Genomic DNA, 12,273 nt, shown 5'->3' on the forward strand with positions numbered 1-12,273 from the left:
AACCCAGGAATTAATTTTTATCATAAGAATTCTCTGACTGCAGCAACAAAGTAGCTAATGTTTATTGAGTTCTGAGTTTATGAGAAGCACTGTTAAAAGCACTGCACATATAATAAGGCAAACCTCACAACACTCTCTGAGCTTGGTACTATAGTTATTCTCTTTTTTATAAGTGAGGAAATTCAATTAGAGCCATAATTTGAACAGACCCAGGCATTCTGGCTCCAGAATCCAGGATCCATTCCACTATATTATTCACATATATTCTATTATTATATATTCTATTATTCATACGTGGTTCATTTTACAAACCAGGGTGATAGTGGCTACTCTTAGGTATGTTACTAGGTTTAATGAGAAAAATGCTGAATCACGTTATATGTTTGTATAGTGTACATGGAGTGTTATATAGTCAGCACAAACACAAAAGGATTTTAACATATACAGATATATTATTCGATTCTGTAATAAAGTATTAAAAAGAAGATCCTAAGGCTTCTCATTAAGAGAAATTTCAAAATTTGTGTATTAAAAACAGAAACGTGATGTCTAATAGATTGCAAATTATGAGTTAAAGAGGATGTTCATTATAGTACCCGTTTATATGTTAATTGGAAATACATAGAAACTCTGGATTTCTACTATAGCAGCAGCACAGGAGACAGGTTAACATAAGAGTATTTTTAGTTGTGGGCATAACTGATTAAAAGCTTTGTTGCCCCCATGTGACTTTCCTCCTGAATCCATTTTCTTTCCAACTTTTTTTCTATCAGAAGTCTTTGGTAATTTGCACTAAATTATGCTTGTTGGCTTTTTTAACTTACTCTTTTATGCTGAGAGTGATAAAAATCTTAGTTTTTCACAAAACTGATTGTTAAAAACACACTAAATGTATATGCATTATCGTGCAGGGAATGTACATTCCAGCTTTTAAAAGGATATACCTAATGAACGCTCCTAAAGAAAATATTAAGTGCTGTGTAAAATTAAAATGGGAGGTGGGGGGGAGAAAAAGTACCTTTTAACATTTATTTACTGTTTTTTCTGAATACAAAATAAGCTTTTTATTAAGAAATGGCTGGGTCCATGGTGGTCCAGTGGCTTAGACTTCACACTCCCAGGTCAGGGGGCTTGAGTTCGATCCCTGGTCAGGGAACTAGATCCTACATACCGCAATGAAGATCCTACATGCCACAACTGAAGATCCCTGAGAAAATGTAAACTTCTTAAATGAAGGGAGAAAAGACATGTTCTCGTGTAAATAGTTGCCTGCACTGAACAGGGGATCTTCTCCAGGCACTCTCCCCGACTCAGGGATCAAGTCTGGGTCTGGGTCTCCTGTGTTGCAGGCCGATTCTTTACTGTCTGAGCCACCAGGGAAGCCCCAGCATAATAATAACTATATTTAAAGTATAAATAGTAAATGATTTTGTATGGGATAGTTTGTTTCTGCATCTCTTTCCTGTAAATGTAATATTACACCTCTAACGATTGAAAAGAGTAAAATCAAAAGTGAAATATCTTATGTATGTCAGCACAAGACTGAAACTTAGTACTGTTGATACAACCAAATTTGATTTTTCTCATATTCTTTCTTTAAACAAAGTTCATTTACTTACTCAGGTAACTTTGGTTCTTTCCTAAATCTGCTCTAAAATGAAACCTAAAAGAGGAGTTCATTGTAGAAAAAAGTATTTATAAATCACATTAAGTATAATTGACAAATAAAATCAAATATTGCAGTCAGATTATTCAACTGTTATAACATTAAGTGCATGTTGCAAGTTGTTATAACTGCTTCTGTGTCTAGTAATTGTAATTTAATAGTTTTCTTTAAACTGTAAATATGCAAATTTATTTCCATTATGTACATATTGTTTAGAGCCTGATAAATTAACCCATAGTCTTTTCTTCAGTCTTCACTAGGTTCATCTACTTCTTCATTCCAGTCAGTGGGCTCCTATGGACCTTTTGGCAGGATGCCAACGTACAGTCAGTTCAGTCCAAGTTCATTAGTTGGGCAGCAGTTTGGGGCTGTTGGTGTTGGTATGTTGTGTTTTTTTCCTTTCTTTCTTTTTTTAATTTTCCTGTCTTTATCATAAAGATATATAAAACCTTCCACAAGTTTTCAGACATTGTTTGATTTTCCTTTTGTAACCTGTTATTTTGAAGATTTTGGTCCTTAATGATTAGTGGTTCTATAAAGGCCATCTCTTAGAATAGTAACTTTTTAAAATCTAGGTATATCCAATTACCAAATTTTATTGAATATTATTTTAAATTTACACAAGATATAGCCATTTAAAATAAACTTTTTTTTCCAATAGGATGGGTTTTCAGAAAGGGAAATGGAGATAATTCTGTTGTTAAGGAATAGTAAACAACACTGTGGGCTTCCCTGGTGTCTTAGTCGTAAAAGAGTCCACCTACAATGCAGGAGACATGTGTTCAATCCCTGGACTGGGAAGATCCCCTGGAGAAGGGAATGGCTACCCACTCCAGTATTCTTGCCTAGAGGATTTCATGGACAGAAGAGCCTGGCGTGCTACAGTCCTTCGCATAGAGTTGAACAGAACTGAGCAACTAACATACACAACACTATAAGAAAATATAGACAGGCTAGGCTAATAACAGTCCTACTTGTGACTAGAAGACAAAGGCTCTCATGTACAACTAGATATAATTAGGTGAACTTTTTTGTGTTTTTGTAGCTGTGCATTTTACCTTTTAAGTATACCTTTATTGATTTCATTGAAATAATCACTTATCAGTTTATTTCACTGAATCACAAATCCAGTTTTCAAGTTTATCTTGAAACTCATTAGTATATTAATAGATTTTATTAATTAAGTAAACTTCTACACTGATATTTTACACTCTTAAAAGAAGAAATACAACTCTTAGAAAACATGACTTAGGGTTTATAATTGGTAGTGGTATTGGTGGTGTTCATTTTGAAACTATTTTTTGTATGTATAATAGGATAAGGCATATGAATAATATATTGATGTTGATAAATGGTATTTTTACCTTGGAGAAGGGAGATACACATATTGAATGGGGAAAGGTAAAGAACAGTGTTGTGGTAGTGAATGTGAATTGGAGGTATAGGTGTGAACTCATTTTTTAAAAACTGATTATTTCCTGATTCTGTTCATAGAAAAGGCCTAGAAGCAATGATACCCAGTAGCAAAGGACATGTGTAGACCCAGTTCTTGCTTTCTAAATACTTTTCCCCACTAAATGGAATCTAGGCCCCTTTTAAAAAGAAGAAAAAGGAAACTTTTTTTTAAGTAAAATAACACTACCTAAGAAATATAAGGAATGGTGGATATAGAAAATCACCGTTGTTCATCTCTAGTGAAATAATTAGCAGGGATTAGCAGTGGATGCTAAAATCATTGGGTGAATGAGGTTGAAACAGGATATTAAAATAATCTTAAAGTATCATCACACAGTTTACTTGTTAATTATAAAGGGAGAAGATGTACCTTTATAATGGAGAAATCTGATGGTCAGTCACCATCTTAATTAATTCATCAAGTTTGGTATTGCCATAATTATTGATTATATGTCTTCTGGTGTGATGATACATGGGAGAGGTGTAAACAACTTTACTTCTGGGCATTCTTGCTAAAACTGCAGACTCTAACATTGAAGAAACTGACATACATTTTCAGAAGGTCAAGTTTTTCAAAGGATTCAGTGTTATGAAGAAGAGAGGGAGCAGGGCTGTTTTAGACTTGGGAAGACTGAAGAAACATAGCATCCAAATGTAATATATGGTCAGATCCCAAGTTTTAGGAAAAGCTGATAATAAAGAATGTTTTAGGGACTAGTGAGGAACTTTGAGTGAGGACTAAATGTAGGATGATGTTCATTTTCTTAGATGTGGTAATCGTATTGTGGTTAACCATATAGGAGAATATGTTTTAGGGAGATGACTTTAGTACTGAAGGGTGAAGAGTCAGATTGATTATGGCATATGTAGGTGAAAAGAGAAGTCTGTATATCACAGTATGAAGAAATGAAAAAAATGGGATAGGCGTGGTGAGAAGTTAGTAGTTGGTGAGCTAGGTGAGGAATATACTGATATTCAGTGTACTCCCTTTTTTTGACACAAGTTTGACATTTTTCAAGTTTATATATTTTTGTTGGGGGTGGTAGTTCTTTCATCTCTAATCAGAATTTAAATGTTTAATTACTTCTTGGATAGGTGAAATAACTTTGGTCTATGTACCTCCTAATCGTACTTAAGGAAAGATCAATGTTAACTTATCCATGTTAAATCAAGGTATACCCTATGTTAGTTATGACTATTAGAATCCTATTCTGAGGATTCAAAATAAGGGACAGTTGCAAATTATTTTATCCTTTTGAGATTCCTTTCACTAAGTTGAATAGTTAGCTAACGTCTGGATTGTTGTACTTACCTTCTACATTACTGTGAAGTTGCATGACAGTATTTATAAAAGTATTTGAAACAGGGTCTAACACAAAATGTCTGCATAGTAAATGCTGCTTTTGCTATTCCTCACATCCTGCTCCTCTGATCAGAGTATTTTGTGGTGGTGAAATACATTAATATATTCCTTATAAATACTTTTATCTAATTTTTATATTGGGGTTTGCTGGTTTAGTGTTCTTTGAATGTCAAAACATAGGTTTTACTTGTGTTTTCCATATGAATAGACTAGCTTTTGCAGTAGCAAATTATTTTTGATTGTTTGATTTCCATACTGGTAGAATTATTTGTGGAGTGGCTAATTAAAGAACTATGTATAGTATTTAGAAATAGTTAAATGAGGAGGAGGAAAACTGTAGCATTGATTAAGGTGGCAGATGTTCTTTAGAAACAGAATTAACTCAGATACAGTTTGTGTTGATACAAATTAAGCCAGATTTTAATCTAAGCCTCTTGTTTTCATTCTGTGCCTAGTATTCTGATGTAAAGAGGACGTTTAAATAAATTGGGATTACTCTACTGCTGTTTGGGGGAATTTTTTCCATTTTAATTTTCATATATTATCATCTTTTTATAGTTTTATTTGCAGTTTATATCATGAAGGATTAGTATCTTTAATATCTAAAGAGCTTCTGAAAATAAAGATCTACAACCCAACAGAAAAATAGATAAAGATTAGGAATTAACTTTGCCTTTTTTAGAAAAAAATACAGATGGCCTTTAAACATGGAAAGATGCTTAAATCTTGCTTATGGTGAGATAATTAAATCAGCACCACAACACCATTTCTCATTATCAATTTGACAGAAACCCAGAAATTTGCATATATTCTGTTTTGTCACAATTGTGAGGAAACAGATACTCTCATACTTTGAAAGGAATGATGCAGTGCATAGAATTAAAACGTTTTTTTAAGCTGACACTCAGATTATTCTTATGTGCAAAGATTAGGTCACTACTACCGTTAATTCATAGGCCTCTAGGAAAAATTAATTATCGCAATGAACTGAAGCAGCAAACAGCCATGGCGTGCTTTCTCTCACACTACTCTTGTGGGCAAGAGGAGGTATATTGCCTGAACAGTCAGGCAAATGAATACATTTTAGCTGCTTAAATAATCAAATCATATTGGACAGTGATTCTCTTAGGTCTCTAGTGTTTTGTACAGATTAATTTTTAATCACTGAGTTTAATGAACACTTAACTTGCTTATGAACTTTATAAAGTTAGTATAAACCAGGAGAGTGTTTCATGCATTAAGAATGACAGACTAAGGATTATTAAAGATCTACTTTGGAATTCCCTGGCAGTCCAGTAGTTAGGACTTTGTGTTTGCACTGCAGGGGACCCATCATGGTTGGGGGAAACTAAGATCCCATATGACGTGTGATGTGGCGAAAAATAAATAAAAGACCTACTTCAGTAATGTGTAAAGGAATTGAACATTCCGGTTAAAAGGCAGAGATCATCAAACTGAATTTTTAAAAAAAGACCCTGTTAGGTTCTAATGAGATGGATGAAACTGGAGCCTATTATACAGAGCGAAGTAAGTCAGAAAGAAAAACACCAATAGAGTATATTAACGCATATATATGAAATTTAGAAAGGTAGTAACGATGACCCTAAATGCGAGACAGCGAAAGAGACACAGACGTAAAGAACAGAGTTTTGGACTCTGTGGGAGAAGGCAAGGGTGGGATGATTTGAGAGAATACCATTGAAACATGTATATTATCATATGTGAAATAGATCGCCAGTCAGGTTCGATGCATGAAACGGTGCTCAGGGCTGGTGCAGTGGGATGACCCTGAGGGATGGGATGGGGAGGGAGGGAGGGTCAGGATAGGGAACACATGTACACCCATAGCTGATTCGTGTGAATGTATGTCAAAAACCACCACAATATTGTAAAGTAATTAGCCTCCAATTAAAATAAATTTTTTAAAAAGACCCTGTTATATGATAAGAAAAGTATGTTAGAAAAATTAACGTCAGACAACACTGCTTAAAGGTCAGAAGTACTGCCAAGGATACAGAAGGATTCTTTATAACAGTACAGTGGACAGTTCATCAGAAAGCTGTGACAATCCTAAATGTGTATGTGACTTTTATAAAGTAATACACCAACACCAACAATTGCAGAATATATATTCTTTTCATGGAGAAGGAAATGGCAACCCACTCTAGTATTCTTGCCTAGAGAATCCCATGGACAGAGGAGCCTGGTGGGCTGCCATCCATGGGGTCGCACAGAGTTGGACACGACTGAAGCGACTTAGCATGCATGCATGCGTTAGAGAAGGAAATGGCAACCCACTCTGTCCCTGGAGAGTCCCAGGGACAGAGGAGCCTGGTGGGCTGCTGTCTATGGGATCGCAGATTTGGACACGACTGAAGTGACTTAGCAGCAGCAGCAGATTCTTTTTAAGTAAGTATGGATCAATCAATGGGATAAATCAAATCTTGGTCTATAAAAGAAGTTACATTAAATTCAGAAAGATTGAAATCATGATATTTTCTTAAACCACAAAGAAGTTAAGTTTGGAGTTAATAATAAAGATAACTTGAAAAAATATACAAATAATTAGAAGTTGAACAAACATAAAAATCATTAATGAATTAAAGAAGAAATCACAGGAGAAATTAGAAGATATTTTAAAATATAATGATCATAAACCACAACATATCAAAATTTTTGAGTGGAGCTTAAGCATTGCTTAGCTCATACCTTTAAACACATATATAAGAAAACAAAAATATTTTAAAATCAGTGCTCTAAGCTACCAGTTTATTAAGAATGGTAAAACAAAAAAAGGAAAGAAAATTAGCCCAAAAGTACTAGAAAGAAGAAAAAAATTAAAACAGAAAGGAAATAGAAACTAAAAAAAAAAAAAAAAGTATGTCTATATATAATATCAATAAAGCCAGAAATTGGCTTTTAAAAAAACTTCATAAAATTAATAATCCTCTAGCAAAACTAAACAAGGGGGAGAAACTCAAATACTGATATCAAGAGTGAAAGAGTAGACATCACTGTAGATCCTAAAAGGATAATGTGAAGATACTGTGAACAACTTGATGTCAACAAACTTGTCATTTTAGATGAAATTGCCAAATTTCTTGAAACTTCAACTTGCCTAAACCAATACAAGAGAAAGTATAATCTCACTAGCACTCTGTTAAAGAAGTTGAAACTGTTAATTTAAAATCTTCCATAAAGAAAATTCTAGACTGTTTGCTTTACTGGTAAATTCTGCCATTTAGGGAAGAAATAATTTTACCAATCTTTCAAACTCTTTGAGAGAATAAAGGAGAAGAACACTTCCTAACCAGGTAATGAAGGCAAGATAAGATACCAAAATGTAAGTGAAATTATTACAAGAAAATAAAATTACAGCTAATTTCCATGAACATACATATAAAAATCCTCAGTGTAGTCTTATCAGTGGAAGTCAGCAATTCATAAGAAGGTTAGTACATAATGACAAAGTTTATCTCAGGAATGCAAAGATGTTATAACATTTGAAAATCATTGGTAATTTACCACATTAACAGAATGAAGCAGAAAAGCTGCAATCCCAAAAGATATAGAGGAAGTGTTCAATAAAATTTGATACTCATTTATCAACAAGTAAGGAATAGGAGGGAATTTACTCATTTGATCAGTGAAATGAAAAGCTTGCATACATAATAGTGGGATAATGAAAAGCTTGCATACATAATGTGGGATAATGAAGGCTGTTCCCTTAAGGTAAGGAATAAAGTAAAAGCAGAATTGTATCTTATTTCATGTAGTGTTCTTCTAGAGGTCCTAGTCAGTCCAACAAGGCAAGAAAAAAATAAAAGATTCAGAGATTGGAAAGGCAGAACTAAAAATGTCATTATCAGAAGGTGACATGATTCTGTGTATAGAAAATGCAAAGGAATATTAAAACCACTAGAATGAGTAAGTGAATTTAACATGGTAAGGGACACATGGTAAGCACACAAAAATCAACCAGATTTTTATATTCGGAATAGGCAGGTTGAAAAACTATGGCCTGTGGACCAAATCTTGCCAGCCTCCTGTTTTATTAGAATACAGCCATACCCATTTATTTGCATGTTGTGGCTACTTTTACACTACAGGTGCAGAGTTGTATAGTTGTAATAGATCATGTGGCCTGAAAAGCCTAGAATATTTTATTTACCATCTGACAAATTATAAAATTTGCTGATCTAGAACAGGTTATTGGTAAATGAAATATAAAATACAGTGCAGCTTATAATAGCATCAGTAACACCAGATACCCAGGAATGAATATAAAAAAAGATATTTAAAAGCCTCTGTACTAGTGGTTCTCAGTAGAGGGAAGTTCATTTCATCCCCGTCCCTCAGGAGACGTGTGATAATGTTTGATGACATTTTGGCTGTCACAACTTGGGTGCTACTACTATCCAGTGGACAGAGGCCAGGGTGCTACTTAACATCCTATCATGCACGGGACAGCCCTCAAAACAAAAGATTGTCTGGCCCACCGTGTCAGTAGTGCTGATGCTGGGAAACTGCTGTTCAATGAAAATGACAAAACATTGCTGAGAGAGATTACAAATCTACATAAATCCATGCTAAGGGGTTAAAAGATTCAGTATTTTTATGGTGACACTGTTCCTCCAAATTACAAATTTACAGGTTTAACATAATCTTAGTAAAAATCCCATCACACTTTAAAAAATAGAAATTAACACATTGATCCTAATATTTGTATGAAAATACAAACTATAATAACCAATACACTCTGGAAGAAAGAGGAAGTTTGAAGTATATGCTGTTTCAAGATTCAAGACAGGGAATGATCAGTACAACAATAGACAAACACAGGTAGAGAATAGAGGGTTTAGAAATAGACCTATTTAAGTGCTGACTTAAGACAAAGATGCCAGTGCAGTTCAGTGGAAAGGAGGAAATCTTTCCAACAGATAATGTTGCAGCAGCTGGGTATCTATTTGGAAAAAATTAACATTGATCCCTCCCTAACCCTATGCATAAAAGGTAATTTGAGATAAATCAGTAGCAGAATTGGCATGAAGGAGGTGGGTGTTGTACGACCAAGAACTCAGAAAAGAGATGGAGAATATAGAAGAGTTTTCTAACCAGAGGGCAAGGAGTAGGAGGTTGAGTCCGGTGAGAAAACAGCAGGGTGGAGGTTGAATACGCATCATCAGAGTAGTCTATATCTTGGTCATTACCTAGAAATGCTAGGGATGATGGACTCAGCATTCTACAGAACTATTGAGAGCACTAGTCTCAACATTTCTGGGCATGTTGTGGGAGATTATCCTAGGCCTCTCCTTAGCTGACTGGGGCCACAGCCTGAATGGATTACAACTCTTAAGGAATCCCATTCATTCTTACCGTCTGAGGTGCTGTGATAAGTTCTGCTGCCCCGTTTTAAGAGGGATATGAACAACTAGAATTCATTAAATTAGGGAGAAGTCAGAGGCAAGGCTTAAAGAATATGTGAAGGTAAGTAATGGTTGAAGGAACTAGAGTTGCTTAGCTTGAAAATAAGATGTGAGGGACATGTTCATAATGTTCAAGTAATTTAAAAGCAGGTAATTAAACTTCTGTTGTGGAGTAGACATGAAAACAATGAGGGAAGGGGTAGACAGATTGGCGGGCGGTGGGGGCGATTGCTTATAAACTAAAGCAGATAGAGGTGGGTAAGGAGGACTGTTGAAAACCTATGTAGATTAAATATTAAGAGATCACAGCATGTGGAAAGTGATTGATTCATAAATTCTGAGGAAATGTAGAGAAGATTGACATAACCTAATATAGCAAAGAATTGAGTCCTTTTGAGGGATTTTTTTCTTCTTCATATTATCTGAGCTTTTTGTGGTTGCTTTAGGCAGAACATAGCCCCACAATACTGTCCTGAGGAGAAACATTAAAATGGACTGGAGTCCATTGTCCATTGGAAATGCTGGAAAAGCTATTTGTAGACCTGTCTGCTGATTTGGCTATTTATACAGATACTTGGTTTTGAAATAATTGAACCTTCATGTTAGTGTTGAATATACCATTTCTGCTACTTCTCTATCTGATGTGCATTCTGCTGTCCTACCTGCATAACTGCTCAGGACAGTATTGCATATGTTACAAAAATCGTTTCCAAAGAAGCTGGAGTACATATGGGCTTGCTTTTATATGTATATACTGCCAAAATTTTCTCAAAATTATTTTTTGATTCAGTTTCATTAATTTCTAGTATTACTAACTTGCTCAAGTGTTATGGGGAAGGACAGTTATCATCACTAACATGTTATATTACTTTATATAATAGAAAGGTTTAAAAAAAATTTTTTTTATTTTCATTAAAATTTTTTTTCTTAAAGCCGGAAGCTCCTTGACATCCTTTGGAACAGAAGCATCAAGCAGCAGTGCCCTCTCCCAAAGTAGTGCGGTTGGTTCTGCCTTTACACAGGATTCAAGAGCTCTAAAAACACAGCTATCTCAAGGTAAGCTGTTTTTTCCTTCAAAAATTTCCATTCTAAATTTCTGTGGTGGTTTTTGTCTTTCTTTGAATGGAAGAGCTTTTGCAGCTTGTGAATCACGTGTATAATTTCTATTTAGCTCTTTTTAAATTGTCATCCAAATAAGTACATTATTGAATGACTTCCACTGTTCAGACTTTTCACAATTCTTAGATCATAAAATGAAAACGGTGAACACTGTTTGAATTTTTTTTTTTTCCTAACAAAGCGATTATATTACTTGTATATGGTGGTTGAGTCACTAAGTCATGTCTGACTCTTGTGATCCCATGGACTGAAACCCACCAGGCTTCTCCATCCATGGGATTTTCCAGGCAAGAATACTGGAGTGGGTTGCCATTTCCTTCTCTATGGGATCTTCCTGACCCAGGGATCTAACCCGAGTCTCCTGCATAGCGGGCAGATTCTTTACTGGCTGAGCAACCAGGGAAGCCATATATAATATGTACTTGTATACAATACTTAAATATTATAGGTTAGTCTCAGACTCACCACTGAGGATGAATTCTCTATGAATTTGAAATAGTAGCTGAGGAAACAAGCTGTTCCTTATGCTGTTGCATCTTTCCTAGCATCCTCATAATCTAGAACAGTGGCTTTCAGTTTGGCCACCTAGAACCAAATCATCTAATCTGGAATGCTTCTTTAAAATGTAGATCCTGAGAACTGATACATAAGAATCCTGGGAGCTTGGAGATCTGCATTTTAATAAACTTCTTAAAGGATCCTGTTTCATTTGTTTTTAATTTTGTTTTTCTACCAGCCAGTCTCATAACCTTCAGTGATTCTAAGATTCCTTTTCTTTATCTGCTGCTAAAGTAGATGATACTGGCCCATAGCTTTATATGGATATTTACTTTCAAATAAAACAATGTAAAGTCATTTCAGAAATACCCTGTAATCAGGACAATATTTTCAAAAACTCTTCAGGGTAAAATCAAGCCAGTGCTAAACATAATCCTGTGTATCTCACTTTAGATATTTTGAAATAGTTGTAGTTACTTTTATTCATATTAACTTAAAATAACTTAATTTTTAATTTGTTAACATTCTGAAGATTTCTTGTAAGTATTAATAAATTAGAAATAGACTAAGTGTACTGTATAGCACAGGGAACTATTTAATATCCTGTGATAAACCATAATAGAAAAAAAGCATGAAAAAAGAATGTGTGTGTATGTATATAACTGAATCATTTTGCTTTACAGTAGAAATTAAACAACTTTGCGAGTACTTCAATAAAATAAATCTTTAAAGAAAGAGTTACACTC

The 12,273-nt window shown here is 34.5% G+C and overlaps 1 protein-coding gene across 7 annotated transcripts in view; it reads left to right on the forward strand.

Moving 5' to 3' along the window:
• Positions 1–12,273, forward strand: part of LSM14A (LSM14A mRNA processing body assembly factor) — a 53,867-nt gene that overhangs the window by 24,896 nt on the left and 16,698 nt on the right. For all 7 annotated transcript variants that reach the window (XR_008704470.1, XM_055553842.1, XM_055553844.1 and 4 more), the window contains exons 3-4: positions 1,917–2,046; positions 10,844–10,966. Coding sequence is in view for 6 of the 7 variants with exons in the window: in XM_055553842.1 (XP_055409817.1) it covers positions 1,917–2,046; positions 10,844–10,966 (253 nt within the window). In the remaining variant the exon portion in view is untranslated. The remainder of the gene's footprint in view (positions 1–1,916; positions 2,047–10,843; positions 10,967–12,273) is intronic.

The sequence above is a fragment of the Bubalus kerabau genome, chromosome 17 (genome assembly GCF_029407905.1).
Source record: "Bubalus kerabau isolate K-KA32 ecotype Philippines breed swamp buffalo chromosome 17, PCC_UOA_SB_1v2, whole genome shotgun sequence".
Taxonomy (NCBI): domain Eukaryota; kingdom Metazoa; phylum Chordata; class Mammalia; order Artiodactyla; family Bovidae; genus Bubalus; species Bubalus kerabau.